Below are 22,796 nucleotides of genomic sequence, written 5' to 3'. Positions count from 1 at the left end.
TTGTCTGCATTTCTATGCGCGAATCGGGAGAGTGACCATTTTGTAGTTGAAAATGAGAGGATTTATAGTTCTGAATATTTCTCTTCTTTCGCCCATTGTTTTTATACGATATTTGATGTTCGGAAAAACATTGCGATTCTTGCACTCTGTTTACATCTAATTTCTCAGAGGTCATAATACTTTTTAATTTTTTAAGATAAGTGAAAACTTAATAATTCCCTAATTAAGTTGATATATTTGAAAATATTCATACTATACATACAATATGAGCCATTTTAACCTCTCAAAAAGTAGAATATTACGTCTGGCAGGAAGGTGACTGGATCGGTGTGGCTACATCGATCATGGAGTCCTCTTGGAGGCTTAAAATTTAGTTATGGTTTCTTTTTTTCGCCACCATTTATGTCCTCTTTTTATGTTCTTTCTCAGTCTTTCCATTTACATCTGAAGACTGATGGATGAATGAGCTCATATATACTAAAATGTCTCCGTTGCTCGTTGCTCGTAGCTCGTAGTTCGATATCTTCAACTGAAAATTTACAGCAAGGAGCAAAAGCATTACAAATAAGAAAAACTAGAGAGGATGACATTAATATATCTAGCAAATTACACCAAATGGGAATCAAACCCACTTGGTACTAGCAGGCTCCTCCTTGAGTGTCTCGGATTGCAACAAAGAGTATCCTTCCTTCTTCCCTCTTCTTGCTCCACTCAACATCTTGAACCAAAAGCTTCTTCTCTTCTTCTTACTCTTGTTCTCCTTCTCCTCCTCCTCCTCCTTTCTCTTCTCCATTACTTCTCTGTTCTCCTTTCGGTTTCCCTTCCGACGCCTAACCACGAATACAAAAGACCTGCTCTTTGCCAAAGGCTCACTCTTCCCCACTAACCCACCAAGATCCATGCCTTCTTTGAGGAGAAGAGAAAACCCAGTGCTGTTTATGTGGTGGTGGGTGGGAGAGCTAGCGAGAGAGCAGAGTGCGGAGTCATCCGGGGAGTAAGGTGTAGAAGCTGAGGCAGTAGAAGAGGAAGCATGGCTATAGCAAGATGACGAAGAAGAGAGACAAGAGAGCTTCTCTTTGAGGCAAAAGGGGCACACCCCTGTGGACTGCAAGTGCCTTGGGTGTCTCTTGCACCTCCCCTCCCCACCATCAGACCTTCCCATCTCTCTCTCTCTCTCTCTCTCTCTCTCCCCACTTTGATTTGTGGAATGGGCAGGGGGGCTACTTATAAATGTAGATGGTGGCCATTGATAAAAAATATAGTTTCTTGGATAGCTCTTAGATTTTTAGAAAGTCAGCATTTCATTGTGAGTTTTCCATATATTATCTTCAAATTTACAGTACTAGATGACTTTATATAAACAATAATTTATTTAATATAAACTATATATATTTTTTCTATGAGTAAACGTTAGACATCACAATAATATCACATAGTTTATAAACAAATAAATAAAGAAGTTTAATCAACTAGTCCATACGGCGAAAGAGGACAAAAGTAACCCGGAAATGGTGGGAACTTACACAAAGTCTTCCACGTGCATGCATCCAACACTGGGCTCTTGTCTTCACCCGGCGCCACGTGGCCTCCCCTCGTGACTCGCGGTGCCCCGCCTCCGCACTTGCGGTGTCTCCTGCCGACGTGACCACCGTGAAACACTAATCTTATATAATTATTAGCTCTAAGCTCTGTGGTTAATGAATTCGAGAGTGTTTAGGATTACGGCGTTGGATATGTAGTCCAGAATTCCACCATTCTCATAAATATACGGCGGACTGTGACTTCCAATGCAGGCAGGGGAATGTACAGAATTATTGGGTTTGGTGTGGATTGTTTTGAAAAGTGCCAACCAGGGAATTGGGTGCAGCTTAAGAAATGGATGTCCATTGGCCACAAACTATATCATTGACTACATTTATTTCTCTTAGAGTAAGTAATGTCTGTTGGTATCTAGGGCTCAAATTAATGGGTACATCAAGTTATAGAATAAAACGAGTATATATGTCAATCATAAATGCTGAGTCTAGACCACTAACTAAGGTCTAATGCCATTGCCTAGTGCCAGCCAATTCTTCAGGTCGATATCTTAATCACATAATATATAGTTGTCGTCAGATATGCATAATTGATGTGCTCGAAAATTAGCTCGATGTAAAGGAACCCTACAAATCATATATTAAACCATAAACCAATTTGTAGTACAAACACATTACTCAAGCTTCACTATTTTAAGACCATCCACTTCCCTAATTACACGTAGGGGTATTTTTGTCATTATAAAATTTTGTTCCTCTTAATAAACATTTATTTCAACAAAAAAAAAAAAAAGAACTTTTTTATTTTTAGCTCTTTGACTACCCCAATTTGAACCTTCCAATCCAACTATGGTCTATGCAGCACCTCCTCTCCTCTTATCTCCAACACATCCCAAACAAAAGCAACTTCCACCTTTCACCCTTCCTCCCTCCACTCCCACCCACCCATCGCCCCCTTCCTAACCTTCCCCACCACCCCCCCACAACTATAAAAACCCTTCACCCCAGAAGGAAAAATAAAAAGAAAAAGAGAAAGCTTTACGAGAAGTAGAAAGAAGAAGAAAAAAGAAGATCTTTGCAACCGATCTTTAAAGGAGATAGCAGCAAGATGGCCATTAGTTACAAGAACAAGAACACGAACAAGGTGGTGTTGGGCCTTGCCTTGGTGGGCCTAATGGTGATGGCTTTGGTGAGCCCATCGGCCCAAAACAAGGAGGACTGCTTCTGCCCATGCATGAGGGATAAGTGCATGACGATCCAGGACGCGACCAGGGAGGAGTGCGCACCGGCCTGCACCGAGGGATGCAACCAGGCCGGATACCAAGGCCAGCCCAATCCTAAGGAGTTCTGCGGGTTTTAATGGACCAAGACCCCGCCCGGCCCAACTCGGCCATCGATCCATTTGCTACGCTTAATTACGTCTAATTTATCTTTTTCTATTCTTTAATTTTGGGGGGGCTTATTTATTGTTTTATAAATATTGATGTTATTTGTACGTGAGAATTGAAAGTCATAATATAAGTAGAAGTGTTTATCTCTGTAATTATCTTTATGCGAAGCCCGAAGAAATAATAGTAATTGGTGGAGCAACTGCAAATTATTTTAGAAAAGGATAATTATTCCTATTCTAATACAATGCTCGCTTTCGGGCCGTTTGATTTGCATACTGCTGCTGTGATTCTGAACCTTAAGCCCATGGGCCGAAATAGGGCTGGGCAATAACGTATTTGTCTCACTTTGGAAAAGTTCGCAATTGATAGATAGCTCAGCTCGTGAAAAGAAAGAGAGAGAAAACACCATGCCATTCCAATGCCAACCTTCTCCAAGATCCGAGCCCCCCTCCTCCTCCGGTTTCTCACGTGTTACCCTCGCCCATTCTGCGTACGCACTCTCTCCACCGTCGAAGTCTTCCACCGCAACCTCAAGATTAGCGCTCTCTGCCGCGGCGGAAAGATCGACGCTGCCCGGCAATTGTTCGACGAAATGCCCAACCGAGACGTCGTCTCCTGGAACGCCATTATAAGTGCCCACTGGAAGAATGGAGATCTTGCGGAGTGCACGCGACTCTTTAATTCCATGCCGGAACGGAATGTCGTCTCTTGGAATTCCATGATTGCTGGTTGCATTGAAAATGGCAGGCCCGATGAAGCTTTTGAGTACTTCAACACTATGCCGAAGAGAAATATTGCTTCTTGGAATGCAATGCTATCTGGGTTCATTAAATATGATCGGCTTATTGAAGCGGAGAAGATGTTTAGTGAGATGCCGCAGAAGAATGTGATTTCTTATACCGCGATGGTGGATGGGTTTGCTCGGCATGGAGAGATCGCAAAGGCTCGTGAACTTTTTGATAGGATGCCTAAGAGGAATATGATTTCGTGGGCTGCGATGGTGAGTGGGTATGTAGAGAATGGGATGTTTGAAGAGGCTAGGAGGCTGTTTGATCAGATGCCGGAGAAGAATGTGGTCGTGTACACAGCCATGATTACGGGGTACAGTAAAGAGGGGAAAGTGGAGGATGCAAGGATGGTTTTTAATGGGATACGGACTAAAGATATTGTTTCATGGAATGCCATGATTGCTGGTACGTATGAAGAACTCTATGTTGACTCTTTCATTAATGTCGTTGGTGAGATAGAGAAAATACAGATGAGGTGATTAAGATTACTTAATTAGATTCCTATAGTCCATTAGCTTGATGATACGGACTTGATTGTTTATAACTTTATATTGTTGGACCACCTCTAGCTATGTGAATATCTGCCGATCTAGTCTGATGTTCTGTATTAGAACATTGGCCAGCTTCACCATAACAACTTGTTAGAGTCACATTATGTTCCATGTTTTTTTTTTTACTTCAAAAATCACATCTTCCAAATATTATCATCTCTTCTAGGATGAATTATTTGCTTTAATATTTCACTTTTCAATCTCATCTTTGAGCCCCATATGATGTTTTCCATCTTATGAATTCTTCGTTCGCTCAAATGTAGTCATGAATGATACATTAGTATAGAAATTTTAGCACATATAAACTAATATGATTACTTCTGGATAAGTAAAATTTATTCTCCTAACTTTTGTAGGATATGTGCAAAATGGGCATGCTGAGGAAGCACTGAAGCTGCATATACAAATGTTAGAACTAGGTGTAAAACCAGATCATGCAACCCTTATTGCAATATTGACGGCGTGCTCCACTCTTGTTTTGCTCCAACATGGGAGGCTTACACATGCGGTTGCAATCAAAACCAGGCTGGAATCTAACATCTCACTGTGTAATGCTTTGATGACAATGTATAGCAAATGTGGTAGCATTTGTGAATCAGATTTACTCTTTCAGAATTTTGAAAGTCGAGATTTGGTCTCTTGGAATACCATAATCGCTGCTTATGCACAACATGGACGTTATGAAAAAGTTGTAGCTTTATTCCGTGATATGGAAGCAAGTGGATTGGCACCAAATGGTGTCACCTTCCTTAGCATCTTATCTGCTTGCGGGCATGCAGGTAAGGCGAATGATAGCTTAAATTGGTTTAATATAATGATATCCAAATATGGTGTATCTCCAAGGGCCGAGCATTATGCTTGTCTTGTGGATATTCTTGGTCGAGCAGGTCAGTTGGAGAAAGCTTGTGATTATATCAGAGAGATGCCATTTGAAGCTGAGGGTGCTGTTTGGGGTGCTTTGCTTGGAGCATGTCAAACGTATCCTAACTTGGAGTTAGGGGAATTAGCTGCTAAGAAGCTTGTTCTGTTGGATTCTCAAAATTCAGGTGCTTATGTGATGCTATCAAATATATATGCTGCTTCTGGCATGTGGAGCGAAGTTACTAGGATGAGGGGTCTGATGAAGGAGCAAGGAGTGAAGAAACAACCAGGGTACAGTTGGACTGAGATTGCTGACAAGGTGCATCTGTTTTTGGTAGGGGATGCATCTCATCCTGAGATAAGTAAGATTATGTCAGAACTTCAAAGAATTGGTTTGCATATGAAAATGACTGATAATGAAACTAACAAAATATCAGAATTGACTCACTGGCACGAATACTGCATCCCCTAGTGTATGTAAAGATATCTGAGGCTAAAGTGCTTCCAAGTAATTTCAGATGATAACTTGAAGATCTAGATGATCACTAGACTTCATGGCAAAACATAAACTTATCACTATGATCTTGTTTTCTTCTGATATGAGAGGATAAATGCTTGATTGTTGCAATGGGTGATAAAGCCACACTTCATTCTTACCCATATAGTTGACATCCATGTTTATGTACAACCTTGCTAATACCTGTGGCTTCTTGGCTGATGCTTCTTGCCACTAGTATTTCTAATACTCGTCCAATCTGATGGGTGTCAAATTCGTGAAAAGGAGAAGCTGGGTGTGGGCCAAAGTATATGGAATGGTGTAGCACAATATCAAAATAGAGTGCAAGGCAGAAAAGGGAGACCAAGTTGGTTTTGGCATCTTAGTACTACTGTATTTACTGTAAGTATAACATCTTGTGCAGCAGAAGTTCATTGTCCCTTTTTTTTTTCCTGAGAGAACAGCAAAGTTCATCAGCAGCAGCAAAAGTTCATTTCGACACCCTTTTGTCTGAATTTTACTTTGTTATGCTCTAGTGATTCTGAATTAATACAATCTTATGTCGCTTTACCTTCAGCCACGATCGAATATAATTTTGTTGAAGGCATTTGCACATGAAATATTGTGATGTTACTCAAAATTACATGACACTGAAGCACAAGAAAGCAATGACCAAAATCTTTGCAATGCTTGTGAATTGTCTGGTTTAAGGAGATATTGCCTCCCTTTTGATGTGATATTGTGATGCATTTCCTTTGGCAGTGTTGTAAGATTTCAACATTTCAAACTATAGATGTCTAAGATGTTTTAGAGAAAATGTTGTATCTTGAATTGAGTTAGCGTATTTCTTCCCATATAAGGTTCATCCCCACTCAGATAATATAGATGTCCACACATGCTTTTGCCCCAGAAAATTAAATGCTCGCTAGCTTCTGGCCTGTTCTCTTTCAAAGATGGGATAACAGTTAACAACAGACCATTGCATTGTTTCGATTTCCAGACAGCTACAACAAATGTTCTTAGACAAATCATCCAGGCATTCTTATTAATTTAAGATGGAATATAACCATTATATACAAGTACAGAGGAAGATTTCAGAAGCAAATTGTGTTAGATTTTTTTTTCAAAAAAAAAAAAAAAAAAAAAACCCACTACATTCCCAAAGGCAACCATGAGTAGCACTAGCACACCAACCGAAAAAAAAATGGCGTGAAAGGAAAACCCAAAAGAAAAGGGATGGACAGCACGAAGAGCAACGTCATAAATTCATGGTTACTGGTCAACCCCAGATTGGCTTGTTTCCTTGATATCATCAACACCATCATCCTGCGACGAATAGCACACAAGCAGCAATTATTTGCATTACAAGTCGTTCGAAGAAAAAGGATAGAGAGTTCCTTTAATGAGAGTACATCAGTAAATTAACCTGCATATCTGAAGTCCAGAGAGTAAGGTTGTCACGAAGTAGCTGCATGATTAAAGTGCTATCCTTGTATGTTTCCTCTCCAAGACTATCCAATTCCGCAATTGCTTGATCAAAAGCCTAACGAATTTTACCATAACAAACAAGTTATAAAATTACCACTATTTTCCGTATAGGTTCCTCATCTTTCTTTTTTCTTTTTAATTTATTTTATAAATAAATAACTCGCCTGTTTTGCCAGACTGCAGGCCTTATCCGGCGAATTCAAGATCTCGTAGAAAAATACCGAGAAATTTAATGCCAGCCCTAAACGAATCGGATGCGTCGGCGACAAGTCCGCGGCCGCAATCTCCTGCAATGCAACCTTTTGGCGATCAAAATTCCTAACTTTCTTATCCGATTCGGATCAGATCAGATAGATCAGACCTGCGCAGCCCTGTAAGCGGCGTAGGTGCTCTCCGCCGCGCTCTTCCTCTCCGCCCCGGTCCGGAACTCGGCGAGGTATCGGTGGTAGTCGCCCTTCATCTTGAGGTAGAAGACCTTGGAGTCGGCGCCGGAAGCGGAGGGCACGAGGCGCGCGTTCAGTAACCGCAGGATCCCGCCGCACACGGTCGCCAGCTCGGCCTCGACCCGGGCGCGGTAGGCCTGGATAGACGGCACGTGTCCACGGTTGCCGCGGGACTCCTCCCTCTGCTCGATGGAGGAGACGATCCGCCACGAGGCGCGCCGCGCCCCGACCACGTTCTTGTAGGCGATGGAGAGGAGGTTGCGCTCCTCCACGGTGAGTTCCTCCGCCGCGTTCGCCACCTTCTCCATGAACTCCACCATCTCCTCGTACCGCTCCGCTTGCTCCGCCAGCTTCGCGAAGTACACGTTCTGTTCCCTCGTCGCCGTTGCCATCTCCGCCGCCTGAAAACAATAAACAATAGGGGTGGAAAAGAAAGTAAAGGAACGGAGAGAGATTTGAAGGGAAACAGAGACGAATTGTTAGATTTTTAGAATTGGTTCGATGGGATTGAGGGAGATGGGAGGTTTTAAAAATCCATGTACAGACGTGCGCGTCACGAATTTTGACCAACAATTCATCTTTTAAAATCTAGTGTTCGAGAAAAACGTAAAAACCATCTATGATTAAATATAAATTTTCGTTTTATTTACAATTCCATATCCACTTGAGATAAACTTGACACACGTACATGATCAACTCAATCATCTTTTGAACGAGACCTCCTCAGCAATAGCTTTAGCTTACGCTTGAATTCTTTTCTCAGGACTGCTACTCTATTTGCTGAAGTATCTTTTCTTAGAGCATCAACAAATGGCTTACCAAAGTCGCCGGATATTGTTCGGATTCTTCTCATATCGGAACCACCCAGGTAGTCCTCGAGTCGAATTATTTGGTCCCTTTGCACTGAACTTGAACGCAATTTTTTCTTCAATCTCTTGGCACATTTGAGCGCTGTTCTCAACGCTTCAATTTTCATGTGTATCTCGAACAATTCGTCTTCGCGTATGAGCATGCGTATTTCTTCCGAGCTTTGCCACCTACGTTTGGCACGACTGTAATCTTGCGAAGGGACTGATACGACCACATTAGTATTCAGCACTGATCTCTCAAGCTCGCCCATGAAGCTTGAATGAGATTCCTCAAAATTTTCCGGCAAAAAGCGGGAGCTCGGCGTGCAGAGAGGCAAATTTGATGTGTCTAACTCCCAAAGCGCTTTCTTTTGCACGGGGATCTCACGCCTGATAGTAATCATCGGTCTCTGACCTCTGGGACGATCTTCCTTCACTTTCGGAAGAAATCCGCTGAACTCCTCGAGCAAATCCTTATTCTCCGCAAAGAGCTGCGCGACGTGTCGGTGGACGCCGTCGACGGACTCGTTTCCGGCCCCGTACGCAGCAAGAACACCCAAGAACGACTCGTAGACATTGCCCTCCTCGTTCCTGAATCGGTCTCTTACTTTCTCGAGGAACTTCTTGCCTTTCCTTCGATCATTCTCTTCGGGCAAGAAGTAGTAGAAGCGGAAGATTAGATCGGAGTGGCCGTGGAAGAGCGCCTCAACTCTCGCAATGACGGCCTCGGGGTCGACGTCCGGATCCCTCTTGAAATCGGCCATTATTCTGCAGAATTCCTCGTATATCTTTGCGTGATCTTGGAACCTACCCCTCACGTCGCTCAAGAAGGCTAAGACCTCGCTCATTAGAGACATAATAGATCTATCTATCTTCTCTCTTTACGTACTGTCACACTTACTTATATAACCTTCGCGAATCCTAATCCGAATAGGATTTGGTTAAATAAAGAGTAATCCGAATACGAATAGTATTTGGTTAAATAAAGAGTAATCCGAATACGAATAGTATTTGGTTAAATAAAGAGTAATCTGAATAGGATTTGGTTAAATCTACTAATTTTTTTTGTTAAATCTACTAATTTTTTTTATTAATGGAGAGTAATCCAAATAGGATTTGGTTAAATCTAATAATTTTTTTTGATTAATAGAGCTAGTGTTAGCTATTGATAATTGGCTAGGATAATTTCCCATCTCAAACATAACATGATATAATCTAATAGGAATTGGTTCCCAAATTTTTTTACGTACTGTTATTGATATAAATTTAGTTAAATCTAATATTTTTTTTGATTAATGGAGCTAGCTATTGATAATTGGCTCATATAGTTCCTGAGGGATTGTTTCACAAATTTGTTTGCCTACTGTTACAGAATTACCGTGCATATTGATATAACCATAACCTGGGCGAAGAGTAATCCAAATACTAATAAAAAGAATTGGATTAATGGAGCTAGTGTAATAGGATTGGTTCACGAAATAAATAATATCCGCCGGACATGTCCGATGCAAACCTATCTATTCCATTCCATAATCTGATTACATTTCTCCAGGACTTCCGGGTCTATTATAATAATGCAATCCTCCGTTTGCTCTCTTAGCTTTTCCAAAATTTCTTCTGCGTACATTTATTCCTTTGGCTGACTTTCGTCCTGATTTTTTCCCACCGTCTTTAGCTCGTTTGCAACATCCCTCCACTAACCTCGTCGGTGAGTGAAGAGGAGCTACTAGGTTTACTAGGTTGATTAACCATCGCCGCACTTTCTCTTTGTCACTTCTCCAATGCTCTACCGAACCTCTTGTGATGCGATGCTGGTGGATGCTGGTGGGACTTCTACAGTCGTCTTCGTCGTCTCTAAAAAAACTTAAAAATTAAAAAAAATTAAAAAATAATAAAAAATAAAAATTATTTTAAAAAATATAAAATAAAATATTAATAAAAATATAAAATTTTGAAAAACGCATCAAATTGTTTTACTTCAAATGCTCTCTTGGATACTTTGCGTCATCTTGGAACAGATCCCTGACTTCGCTCAAGAAGCCAAGACGTCGCTCATTAGAGACATGCTAACTTGATAGACCTATCTATCTTCTCTCTTTGCGTACACTTACAGTGGATATTATATAACCTTCGCAAATAGTAATCCGAATAGGATTTGGTTAAATCTAATAAATTTAAGTGAGATAATAAAAAAAGGGAAATTTGTATATAACACACTACCTTTTAGCTAAATTTACATTTATACCCTATATTTTTACTATTTGCAAATCGAGCCCTATAATTTGGGTAATATGTGCAGAAAACACCATGTCGTTAAATCTGTTAGTTAAATTTAACCCAATCTTTGTGTTAAGTTAACTATACTAAGAAGATTACAAAAATACCCTCAACCCAACCCATTAACCAACTAAACCCAACCCAACCCATTAACCAACTAAACTAAACTCAACCCAAACTAACTAACGAACTAACACCCAACCCAACCCACTAACCAACTAAACCCAACCCAAGCCAATCCAAACCAACTAAACCCAACCCTTCTCCCTCATCATCCCCACCAAACACTCCTCTCTCCTCTCTCCTCCCACCTCATTCTCTCCTCCCTCCTCCGGCCTCCTCATTCCCTCCTCCCTCCTCCCAACCTCTCTTGTCGGGACCCCGTGTCTGCGCCGTGATGGTCGGGAGCAGCCCTTCGCTGGGATCTGGGGTCAACCTCGAGAACTTGGACGAGGCTCGAGGACACTAGTGAGGCTTGAGGACGCCGACGAGAGGTGAGGACCGAGGACGCCGGATGCCCCATTGAGCGCAAGGTCTCCTCGGCTACGCCGCCAGGATCGAGGGCTCCGTCGACTACTCTCCTTTAGCGGCAGCTCCGCCGAGATCAGGGTCAACCTTGGGGACGCCGGTGAGGCTCGAGGACGCCGACAAGGGGCAAGGGTCGTGGCCGCGTTCTTCGCGGGTCAACCTCGAGGTCAACGGTCAACCTAAGGGCATTTTAGGTATTTAAGGTATTTTAGAAATAAAATATATTTAATTAACGGAATATTCTCACGGTGTTAGTCTAAATCTAACTCAGGGTATTTTTTTGCATATAATTCCTAAATTATAGGGCTCGATTTGCAAATAGTAAAAATATAGGGTGTAAATGTAAATTTAGCTAAAAGCCAGGTGTTATATTCAAATTTCCAAAAAAAAAAAAATAACGGCGCTATCCTAATTGTTATCAGACTCCCCAACCCCACCAAAAGTGAAAAGGGCTCCAACTCCTTCCACGTTATCAGAGCTGCCAATAGATCCTGGAGCTATACCGGTGGTTAATCACCAATCCATGGGTAACGGGGAATAAGATTGCATCACATCCGTGTTTTTATAGGGAACAAAGAACGCAGTAGTGGACCACGTGGCGAACGCTTTATCTTTTTTTTTCTTTTTTATAAAAAGGACCCATGTTTTCATAAAATTGACTTCCATCTCATCGCAAAGAGTATCTTTCATATTAATTTTTCATCAAAAATACAAAAAAAAATTGATCAAAAATACCTCATATTTTGTTTTTATTATCAAAAATCTTCACGTCAGTTTTCCTACCAGTTTGTTATAGATAAGCTAAATTAATTACTAATATAAAATAATCTTAACATCTTTAAGTGAATATTTTAAATTCAAGATAAAAATAAAAGGAAACTAGATTTTAAATCAAACGGAATTACATTAACTTTAAAAAGTCTATTTCTTATTCAAGCCACGTAATGTCAGGAATTTGCCTTATCTTTTAGGCATAAAATATAAGAGTTTAATATCTATACATAACTAGAGTGTAAATGAGAATAAAAGTAAATATAGGGTGTTTCTGACAAAATTTGGTATAAACAGATAAGGCTAGTCTGGAAAACCTTCCCCGAAAAACCAGGAGCTGTTAGAGGTCATGCAGTGGCACGTAGAGTAGATTAATCGAGCGGTGGCAAAAACACTCAGGTGGGATTGGGGCCCACGTGGTACAATTCTGTGGTCCAGCGTGCGGCGGTCCCACTGCGGGCAGACAGGTTTGGAGTTTTCCCGGACGCTAACGGTTGAAACCTCGGCCGTGGTTTCTACTCTACGGTCACCGATTGGTATGCTTACCTTCTCGAATCGGTTCATTGGGCTGACTCAGTCGGGCTCACTTTTTAGTGACTCACCTGCAGCTCCTGCATCTAGAATCTGGACCGTCGATCAAACGATCGACGGTCTAATCTAAAATAAGGTAACCCCGGAATGTGTGAAAACGTGATGATACCCAATAGCAAAACAGTAGGACAAGGGGACCCAGGATTGAGAGAGTGAAGCCCCAGGTAAAGTTAAAGGGAGCCCATGGTTTCCTTAAATGGGAAAACCTCCCCTTAGTTGAAAAAGGACTCAAAAGTCTTATATATACGCGTATGGACAAATGTACTTCCTTTTATGTATCCTTTATCTTAGAAGTAAGTTATTAAGCTCTAACAATGGCTATGGAGTCCATGGAGATGAGCAAAGTCCAGCAGCTCTACGATGCTTGCAATATAATCTTCTCATCCGGGAAGGAGGGGTTTCCAACTCTGAGGCATATTAGGCTGCTTCAAGACATCCTTGGTGAGTAAATTAACCTCATCATCGTCTCTCTCTGGATCTTAATCTCATGCATGAAAGTGTTTACAGATGATATGAATCCTATGGACGTTGGAATTGATGGGTTAAGTGATGCAAGATCCTTAGAAGAAGAGTCAAGTCTTAGAAGCCCAGATGGGCTAATCTTAGGGCAGGCAGTATCGCAGATCACATATGTACACGTCCACGAGTGTGATGATTTCTCGGTATGTAAGCTTCGTGTGTGAAGAATTATAGAACGATTCTTCTAACTTAATTAGCATTTGGTTAATTATATTGTTAATAATAGTTTTGGGTTGGCAGATTGGGATCTTCTGCTTCCCTGCTGGAGCAACATTTCCTTTGCATGATCATCCTCATATGGTAGTACTTAGCAAGCTATTATATGGATCATTACTGATGAAGTCCTACGATTGGGCTACCACCCCAAATTGCTACCCCAGAAAAAGTAAGCAACATCATACTAAATCTCTCTCTTCTTGAATTGATTATTGGGCGACCATAAAACTTACTTTTGAGGGGATCTTACAATTTAATTCTATTTAGTTTTTTAATTTACAATAATAAATTTAGCACGCATTGTATATGTACTCTGTTGTGATAAAATATGTATTGATTATTAGAGAGAAAAAAATACACTCAATTCTTATATATTAAGTTGAAAAACTAAATATAACTTAATTGTAATTATTTTTAATATTATATGTAAACTAAGCCTAAATTTGATTAGTTAATCTTATTTCTTAGTCTTAATTTTTTAAAAATAAATTTAATTATATATAAAAAAGATTAAAAAATATTTAGTTTAGAAGAGATTCTTAAATTCAAACCAAATAAAGCCTAAGAGATCACAGGTTCAATTAATAGAAACGATTCTCAAGGCCGAGCTTTTATAGTCATGGGCACAGGCAGCAGCCTCGTGTATTGGGACACTTTTTCTAAGGCATGAGCGAGGAGTACTTAATTTATGAAGATGTTGCAAGTATCTGTGATACTAATCAAATAAACTAAACCAATCTGTGGGTTTATGCTTAAAAAATTAGGTGTTCTACACGTCTCATTTAATTTAATGTGCCAAAGTCAACGTTCATAGAATGAATCCTATTAAGTTTGAATTAGGAAAAGATTAGGGTGAGTCTAATGGGGGTTACCACTGGTTATTAATTTTGCAGGTGGATTAGCAAAAATGGTAGCAGAGGACCGGGTCCTGGAAGCACCATGCAAGGCCTCAGTTTTGTTCTCGAGAAGTGGAGGAAACATCCATTCCTTCACTGCCCTAACTCCTTGTGCCATCCTGGATGTATTGGCTCCGCCTTACTCGGAACAGTTCGATCGGCCATCCACATACTTCGCGGAGATTCCCATACCTTCTCTCCCCGGTGAGTTTAATACTATTGCAGTGTGTTGCATTGCATATTTTATTATCTATCATTTGTTACATATTATAGATTGTATATGATATAGTGTTAAAGACGTAATATATATATATATATATATATATATTTGGTTTAATTTATTATCTAACGGTTACAACTCTTTGTATGTGATTTTAGGTTACGCTGTACTTGAAGAGATCGATCTGCCTGATGATTTTAGGGTCGCAGGAGCGGCTTATGCCGGCCCTGAGCTTACCGTGGAGTTGGATTATTGTTGACATATTCCGTTCTATCTTTTTTTGGGGGGGGGGTCCTCTGAGGTTTTGTCTAGCCTGTACATGATGCTAATAATATTTCTACTCTTTTCTTTATGTAAATTGCCCTTAATTTGCAATGTGCCACTTGGACTTTCTTTGTAATTTGATGACGGACAGATAGAATTTTTCTCATCTTAACAAGCTTACGTTTTTAGCGTTACAATAAAATTTCTTGTCTTTTGTACAACAATATATATTAGGTCGTAATATGTAATTCAGTGATTAGTTACGTCTTATGATTTAAATTTATTGTGATTTAATTTTGAGAGAGTTGGCTCATTTATTTAGTCTATAATTAGTTTACGGTCTCTCAATCTATAAAAAAAAGAATTATCTTAGTGTATTCAATTTCTAACTCTGCACATTAATAAACTAAGTAAAAGCTAAGTGGACTAATATATCCATTACCAATGTCTATCTCTCTCTTTCTACTTTTTTATTTTTGGGGAAAAAATATAGTAGGCTAGTAACTCTATTCATTCAAATCAGATTTACAAGTTTTATACACACAAAAGAAAAAAGAGCTGATGAAACAACCTTACTATTGGAACAAAAAAGAATTAAACATCACATAAAACACACAAATATAAATGATTAACTAATAGTAACTTTATCATCATATTTATGGATATAAAAGAAGTGTAGCAAATTTGGCCCATATATATAAAAAACCAAAGAGAATGACTACTGGTGCTGGTAAAGTACGCCTCTGCTCGAGTAAACATTAACAAATTAATTAAGACATAATTATATCAGAGAAGCAAGGTAAAATTGCATTCAAAGTGTTTGCAAGCTTAATTTAGCTAGTAATATTCGATTACACTAAAATTTCTTTTTTTTTTTTTTGAAAAAAAGAAGAGAAAAAGAAACTGATATCAGTTTAAAGATTTAATATTTCTGTGAGTATTTTCGGGTTGGAGGAAGGTCTTGAATTTCCACGTACGCAGTATCAGGATGTAATGTTGACCAGGCTCTCCACGTAAGTGCTCATCCCTATCTTTACACGTGTAAATTCAGACGCGTCGATTTTGAATAGTTGAAACGATTTCTTCCGAGCGTCATAATAACAGAAATTGTTACCCGCCAGAAACAAGAACTTCCCGTTGCTCGTCTTCACAGGAATTATAGCGCTCGTCGGGTCTTCAAGATTCTCGATGAAGCTTTTAAGATTCGCGCTGAGGATCTGAGTCCACGACGGTGCCCGTCCATCCTCCGACATCATCCATATCTCGGCGGTATCGTCGACGTCGGAAAAGCAGAAGAAGCACAGCCTCTCTTCCAATTCGAAGAGCTTAACCCAACGAGGCGTAGGAACAGGAGGGGAATCAATAACACTAAACTCCTCCTCTTCCACGTTGAAGCAAATAACGAAATCCCATTCTTTTGCCAGCCAGTAGACGCTACCACCAACCGACGCCGGAGCGTAGTCGGTCTCAATCTGGTACGGCGGCGGCTCCGTGACTGGCTTCCAAGCATCGCTTCCTAATGTGAGGACTTCGAGTCCGAAAGTGTACGTCGGTTCGTCGTCCTCGTCGTCAAGGTCCATGCGGTAGAAGTGCCGGACGACCTTGTAACTACACGCTCTGGAGTCGAAGCAGAACCCGACCTTCTCGGCGCTGGAAAAGGGGAGGTCGTCAGTGCTGCCATTCGGCAGGATGAGGGACTCTCCGGTGGCGGGGTTGCGGACGGACATCTCTGCGGAGGTGGAGATGAGCAGCAGCCCGTCGCAGTGCAGAGGATGCGTGAGGATTTCTTCGGACCAGGGAAGCATTTTTTTGAAGAAGAAGGTCGCTTCGAACCTGGATTCGTGAAACGTGAACGTGAACATCATAAGAGGCTCGTCTACCGGGGTGATGAGCGAGATGAGGGTGCGGACGTTCTTCTTGGAGTGGAGGAGATGGGAGTAGACAAAGTGATGGTCGGAGAGGATGTCGTGCCAAGCTACGCAGACCGCCTCGAATCGCATGATGGACTTCACGGGGAGCCGTTTCAGAATTACGTCCGTCAGTAGATGCTCCGGTATTCGATCGGACCACCTCGACGGCGGGGTTTCCTCCTCCTCCTCCTCCTCCTCCTCCTCCTCCTGACTGGGTCGCTCCACATGACCGACCATGGACGTCGAAGCTATCCCCTTCGCCTTCCTCGTGTTCTTGTTTGCTTCGACTACTCGAGCCACTCGTTTGCATCGTTCCTTCCTCTCTCTTTATATATATAGGTCTCTGGTTCCAAATCCTAATAGGATTCCCATCTATTAAATTTTGGGTCAGTTATGCATATACTGATTGTGCTATAAATCATAAAAGTTATTTATATTTAAAAAATAAATATGAAATAATTTGATATTTGGATATTTATCTGTACATAATGGACATCATAATAATTTCTGGATACGGGTATATAGACTAATTGTGCATTTATGCTAATAGATCTCAGCTTGTTTGTGGAATGGGCCGGGTCGAATTCGAGTTCGGGCCAGCCCTAGTATTAACCCGAGCCGTCTTGGTCCACGCCATGCGCTATTCAATCGACTATATAAGCTTCGAGGATGGAAGCCCTAGTTCGCACTTCGGAGGAGAAAACCCTAGCGGTCGCTGTAACCTTTCGTCACTTCTCGCGGCTGCGGCTTTGGGGGGGCTCGATCCAAGATGAAGGTGCTCCTCCGCCTCCTAATCTGACACTCTTCGAAAAAACTAGTCTCGAGTTCTCGATGCATCTTTGAATCGCTACATTTAGCTTCCAGCTAAAATTTTGAGTTGCTAATCGATTTTGTGGTGTTCTCCGTGCTACTAATGCAGTTCAATATCGCGAATCCGACGACTGGGTGCCAGAAGAAGCTCGAAATCGATGACGACCAGAAGCTGTGAGTCTTTTCTGAACAATGGCATTTATTTTCTTATTAGATCTTGAGGGTTGAGTATCTTGGTTAAGTTGATCTATATGGTTTAACGAAATGTTGCAAAATGAATGATTTATAGTTTAGCTTCTATCATTTAAATTTGATTCCCGAACTGTTCCTTGTTGTTGAGCTCTGACTAGCTTTATTTTACATGACGATTTTCTTTATATGTTCTCTGTTCTATTTATTTTACTTCAGTTTGCACTTTGCAATTACTCGGCTGTACAAGATTAATTGCTTCCAGGAGTATTTGTTTACTTTTAGTTGACCCATTACCGGTACTGCTAACTTGATCTTAACACCATATGAATTTGGGAAAAAGTTTTATGCCTGTCGAACTTTTGTTACCAAGCAATGTACAAGAAATTTACATCCATTAGCAATGCTAAAATATAGGTAAGTTCTGCAATCTGCATTAGATCATTGTACATCTATTGATAATTGATTTGCTATTCTCTGTGAAGCTATATGGCTGCTATCGTGTATCCCTTATTTTGGGCAGTAGTTTGTTTTTCATAAATTCATTTTTTTCATGTATTTATTAAGAGCCTTGGATTAATACCTATATATATATATTTCTTTCCTGCTTTTTAGTCGGGCATTTTATGACAAGAGGATCTCTCAGGAAGTTAGTGGAGATGCTCTTGGTGAGGTATGATTCTACATGGTCTTAAGATGGACTTTACTTCAATTGCGACATACTGCGAATTTCAGTGATCTATTTGGTTAACATCTCCTGGTGTTTTTCAGGAATTTAAGGGGTATGTTTTCAAAATCATGGGAGGATGTGATAAACAGGGATTTCCCATGAAGCAAGGAGTACTAACTCCTGGTCGTGTTCGTCTGCTACTTCACCGAGGCAAGTGTACTTTTTCTATTTTTAAGGCTATTCCAATATCCTTGCTGATTTAAGTACTCAAACAACTTTATACTGTAACATTTGCAGGCACTCCATGCTTCCGTGGATATGGTAGGCGGAATGGAGAGCGCAGGAGGAAGTCAGTTCGTGGATGTATTGTCAGTCCGGATCTCTCGGTTTTGAACTTGGTCATAGTTAAGAAGGGTGAGAATGATCTTCCTGGGTTGACTGACATTGAGAAGCCAAGAATGAGAGGGCCTAAGAGGGCTTCAAAGATTAGGAAATTGTTCAATCTGTCAAAGGAGGATGATGTTCGCAAGTATGTCAATACTTATCGCCGAACCTTCACTACTAAATCAGGTTGGTGTATATTTCCCTAGTTTTAATGAGTTGCTTGCATACAACATTCTTTGATTTGCATCCTCTGTCAGTTTTACAGTTGCAAGTTGTGTTATATATGATCTGTGAACTATTACATTATTTGTACAAAGATTTTTAAGATTCATTGACAATTCAAAATTTTGAGTAAAAGGATCTAATACAGTATGTTGTTTGCAAGTTACAAATTTAGAGAATTGTTGATAATAGGGCATGGGACTTTCTAAAGCATTGATATTAGATTTTCGGTTCTGTAGAGTTCTTTGCAGTATGTTGTGCACTGTTGCTCTCTAGTTGAATTACCTTGCTAGTTGAATTTAAAGTATTACCATGAACATGAATGCATCACCATGTGAAAGTGTTAAAAGTGCTATATGCCTTTAGTTCCATGTGCTACTTCTATGTTCTTCTTGTTTTTATGCAATAATCTATTGTTCGTATCAATGTTGACCGGAATGAACATTTTTTTTTATCATTACCTTACTTATTACAGAGACTATAATTTAATCCATCCTAACTTATAGGTGGGAAGAAATAAGTGAAGTCCTGATATTTTAATATCAAATTACTTTGATGGGTTTGTTATATTATGCTGAATTTGTTGCCTATAGAGCTTGTAGAAGGCAATCTGATGTACTACTTACATCCAGATTCGCAGATATTGCATATAACCTCTTGTATCTCACAAATGGGGTTCCTGGACATTTAATGAGGAAATGCAATTGTTTATCACCTAACTCGATACTTTCAATAGGGCCTTTCCTAATGGCCAGATCTTAGTGCTTGGTAATTTAGTACTGCTGCTACTATTATTAATCAGTGCTTTTGTATATATCAATTGCAGGAAAGAAGTGCAGCAAGGCACCTAAAATCCAGAGACTGGTAACTCCCCTAACGCTGCAGAGGAAGCGAGGCAGGATTGCAGACAAGAAGAAGAGGATTGCGAAGGCCAAGTCTGAAGCTGCTGAGTACCAGAAGCTACTTGCAACCAGACTCAAAGAGCAGCGGGAACGCAGGAGCGAGAGCTTGGCCAAGAGGAGGTCTAAGCTCTCTGCTGCCTCTAAGCCATCTGTTACGGTTTAGGGTGCGATGCTTGTTGTTGGAGAGCAATGCCCCTACTATATTGTTTCTCTTCGATTAAGACAGTTTTGCCTTCTTGATTTCTGTATTGGACTAAACTTTCCCTTGTTATTGAAATCTGAGATTGAACTGCTAAGGTACATTTTGCTATATGAATCTCTATATTTTTTGTCTTTGCTACTTGTGGTCTTTCAGGATGTCAATTATAAATAGATAGCTTACATCCAAATTTTACCATAGTTGAATTTCGGTGTACATTTGGGATATGGATCAAATCATTTGAGAGAGATTTAAATTTATATATTTGTTATCTCAATGGAGTTCTTATATAATTGGGATAATGGATTTCCAATTTCCAAAAAGTTGCTGGCTGCAAACTAATTTTGGCTATACACTAAAACAGAGTAACATTCTGCAACACTCAAAATTTAAAATATACAATAACTCTCTTCTCATAACAAATTCTTAGGATTTATAATATAAACTCTTAACATTGTTGAGAATCTCCTGAGCCAGTTATATCAGTAAACTTTTAAGTTTTAACCTATATTCCTTCCATATTCTCATCATCCCTGTGACAAGACTCGAATAAGCTGGAGATCCTGCTTCAGCTGATCATTTGCAACCCTGCAATTCCTCCGGATCTCTCCTCTCCTCCCTGACTGCAGATCACCCATTTTCACCATCCCCTCCACAAAAGCCATGAAGAACGCATCTGGGTCAAGACTAAACCTCTTCACCACCTCACCAGTCTCAGCATTGTCCGAGTACAGCGTCTGGTCTGAGTTAAGGAATCCCCGCAGCCGGACCAAGTCTTTGAAGTACTGGTTATCGAAGACCACCGGCGTGGCGTCGAGCCCACCGGTGACATTCCCGTCGCCACCCATCGGACACAGTCGGTTTAGCTTCTCGCGGAACGCAGCGTCCATGTTCGGATCCGGCCGGCCCGTGCCCGATTGGTTGTAGAGTCGGAAGACGATGGAGAAGCACCGGCCCTGGCCAATCGAGTGCGAGCCGGAGAGGGCGACGAGGTCGGTTATGGTCAGGTTGAATTGGCTGAAGAGTTTGATGAGGGATGTTGCGTTGGCTCTGGGACTAGGCATGATCCTGTTGGAGTCTTCTTGGCTTGCTGTCAAGCTATCCTCTCTCCCTAGTTTCACTTCCCAGTATGGCCCTCCACTCTACAATAAAAAATTGACCACTGTTATGGATATTGAAGTAGAACAGAGAGATTGCCATGCCCATGAACACCCCTAGTTATAACCTGACTATATATATATGCATAGAATTTGATAACAAAAAGTACTAATTCTAATTCACGTATTAAGGCTATTAAAAATGTAAAGCCTAAGGAAATAAATTTTGACAAATTAATTAAAGAACTTACTAGTACAACAGCGTCTCTTGCAGCCATGACGATTATATCGGCACAGGAGACCACTCCTGGGCACTGCCTCTCCAATTCCTCCTTGACCTCATCGATCACCTCGTACGACCTCAGCGAGTTTATGTTCGACAGAGACAACTTCTCGCCCAGCATCGTAGGCGTATCATCCAGTAACAGAGAAGCATCACACCCCTTTGGAGAGAAGAGAAGGGGGAAAAAAAAAAGAGAATCCAAATTTGAGTACAAAAATATCAACCAATTACCCAAGATTAAAATTCGCAAATTTACAATCTTACATTAACGAAGCAGTCATGGAATTGGAGCCTCATGACGGAAGCCCCACTCCTGGGCTCACGTGCCATGGCGCGGCCAATGACTCCTCTCACGAGTAACTCCGCTTTGGGGCATGACTTGGAGTAGTAGCCCTTTTGGAGTTGGGTGGCAGCAATGGAAGCTTTACTATTTGTGACACAGAGGAGGGAGGAGAAGAGGAGGAGAAAGCTGAGGAGATGAGACATAGTTTGGTGTTTGTGTGGGATTCGTTCACGGGGAGTAAAGCGTTGAAATAGGCAGCAGCATCCACCATATTTGATGCCTTGAATGGGGATAAAGATGGTATGGGTGGTGGGGTGAATTGAATTGGACTTAATGGAACTCTGGAAGAGTATAAAGGGCAAAGGGCAAAGGGCCAATGGTGTGGTTGCGTTGGCTATTGGTATTCACTCCTCGCCCTCGGAGGAAAAAAGGAGCTTCATATTTTTCCTTTACTCCCTGTTTGGAGAGTTCAACGTGGGCCCGGCCCCGATAGAGAACTCTAGTTTGGCCTCTTGGGTCAGTGAGTGACCTCATGAGTCATGGACTCATGGGCATCAACCATCAATCCTTTCTTTATTTACAAAGAGGGTAGGTTTGTATAATATAAGTTTGCCATGGCCTATGGCCTATGGATGAGCTGTGCAGTGAGTTTATACTGGCAATTGTCTCAGGTCTACTTATAGTTGTGGCCACTTGTGGACACACTTTTTCTGCCAAGTGATTCAGAATCTTTTTACTCCACATGATCACAGAATTATTAATAGATATAATCGGGGCCATCGGATTAAATGAATCAATACGTTAGCTCTTATGGAATCTCACTCCATCGTTATCTCCCTTTCCTTACTTCCTCTACAATAGTCAAACCTTTCATCACCCCACTATCACTCTCCTTCCGCCAAAATACGACTTGAATTTAATATATGTTGAATTATTCTAATCGATTTAGGCACGCCGTTGAATACATACTAGCACATCAAATATGTCTGAAAGAGAATATAAATGGACTGCATACTTAAAAGCAAGCACGATCAAATGTGCACTACTGACGGGTTAAATTATTTTGCTAGGTTGGATACTATAAAGATTTGTCACCGTATGTTTGCTAATCAATATGAACAAATTGATACGTTAGTGTATATCTAACAATGCATTAGGCCTATA

General features: G+C 40.7%; 6 protein-coding genes across 7 annotated transcripts; 3 read left to right on the top strand and 3 right to left on the bottom strand.

Annotated features, from left to right (window-relative positions):
* The first annotated feature begins 3,221 nt into the window (after nucleotides 1-3,221).
* On the top strand, nucleotides 3,222-6,229 carry LOC140800017 (pentatricopeptide repeat-containing protein At3g02330, mitochondrial-like). 2 transcript variants are annotated; one of them, XM_073154644.1, is made up of 3 exons: nucleotides 3,222-4,119; nucleotides 4,622-5,044; nucleotides 5,153-6,229. In XM_073154644.1, the coding sequence occupies exons 1-3, from the start codon at nucleotides 3,345-3,347 to the stop codon at nucleotides 5,596-5,598; spliced, it is 1,644 nt and encodes a 547-aa protein (XP_073010745.1). In that variant the 5' UTR covers nucleotides 3,222-3,344; the 3' UTR covers nucleotides 5,599-6,229. The 2 variants fall into 2 exon arrangements, with proteins under 2 accessions (XP_073010745.1, XP_073010744.1); XM_073154643.1 differs by having other exon boundaries at nucleotides 4,622-6,229.
* Nucleotides 6,230-6,638: 409 nt separating this feature from the next.
* Nucleotides 6,639-8,061, bottom strand: LOC140800004 (14-3-3-like protein C). Its single transcript, XM_073154621.1, has 4 exons — nucleotides 7,472-8,061; nucleotides 7,275-7,397; nucleotides 7,049-7,165; nucleotides 6,639-6,948 (listed from the first exon to the last, which is right to left on the bottom strand). The coding sequence occupies exons 1-4, from the start codon at nucleotides 7,943-7,945 to the stop codon at nucleotides 6,895-6,897; spliced, it is 768 nt and encodes a 255-aa protein (XP_073010722.1). The 5' UTR covers nucleotides 7,946-8,061; the 3' UTR covers nucleotides 6,639-6,894.
* A 4,105-nt stretch (nucleotides 8,062-12,166) lies between these two features.
* On the bottom strand, nucleotides 12,167-16,830 carry LOC140800134 (F-box/LRR-repeat protein At2g43260-like). Its single transcript, XM_073154797.1, has 3 exons — nucleotides 15,737-16,830; nucleotides 15,541-15,586; nucleotides 12,167-12,211 (listed from the first exon to the last, which is right to left on the bottom strand). Exons 1-3 carry the CDS (start codon nucleotides 16,828-16,830, stop codon nucleotides 12,167-12,169), a joined length of 1,185 nt encoding a protein of 394 aa, XP_073010898.1.
* On the top strand, nucleotides 12,868-14,914 carry LOC140799561 (plant cysteine oxidase 1-like). Its single transcript, XM_073153930.1, has 5 exons — nucleotides 12,868-13,009; nucleotides 13,076-13,230; nucleotides 13,328-13,472; nucleotides 14,197-14,403; nucleotides 14,578-14,914. The coding sequence occupies exons 1-5, from the start codon at nucleotides 12,883-12,885 to the stop codon at nucleotides 14,676-14,678; spliced, it is 735 nt and encodes a 244-aa protein (XP_073010031.1). The 5' UTR covers nucleotides 12,868-12,882; the 3' UTR covers nucleotides 14,679-14,914.
* A 434-nt stretch (nucleotides 16,831-17,264) lies between the features above and the next one.
* LOC140799560 (small ribosomal subunit protein eS6) lies at nucleotides 17,265-20,110 on the top strand. The gene is made up of 6 exons (XM_073153929.1): nucleotides 17,265-17,368; nucleotides 17,513-17,577; nucleotides 18,208-18,265; nucleotides 18,364-18,472; nucleotides 18,560-18,832; nucleotides 19,695-20,110. Exons 1-6 carry the CDS (start codon nucleotides 17,363-17,365, stop codon nucleotides 19,931-19,933), a joined length of 750 nt encoding a protein of 249 aa, XP_073010030.1. The 5' UTR covers nucleotides 17,265-17,362; the 3' UTR covers nucleotides 19,934-20,110.
* A 165-nt stretch (nucleotides 20,111-20,275) lies between these two features.
* On the bottom strand, nucleotides 20,276-22,221 carry LOC140799559 (peroxidase 17). The gene is made up of 3 exons (XM_073153928.1): nucleotides 21,614-22,221; nucleotides 21,318-21,509; nucleotides 20,276-21,111 (listed from the first exon to the last, which is right to left on the bottom strand). Exons 1-3 carry the CDS (start codon nucleotides 21,833-21,835, stop codon nucleotides 20,497-20,499), a joined length of 1,029 nt encoding a protein of 342 aa, XP_073010029.1. The 5' UTR covers nucleotides 21,836-22,221; the 3' UTR covers nucleotides 20,276-20,496.
* Nucleotides 22,222-22,796: the final 575 nt, after the last annotated feature.

The sequence above is a fragment of the Typha latifolia genome, chromosome 13 (assembly GCF_019914945.1).
Source record: "Typha latifolia isolate L0001 chromosome 13, TyphaL0001v2, whole genome shotgun sequence".
NCBI classification, from domain to species: domain Eukaryota; kingdom Viridiplantae; phylum Streptophyta; class Magnoliopsida; order Poales; family Typhaceae; genus Typha; species Typha latifolia.
The sequence above is the reverse complement of the archived record's forward strand: the minus strand, read 5'-3'. Positions and strand labels throughout refer to the sequence as shown.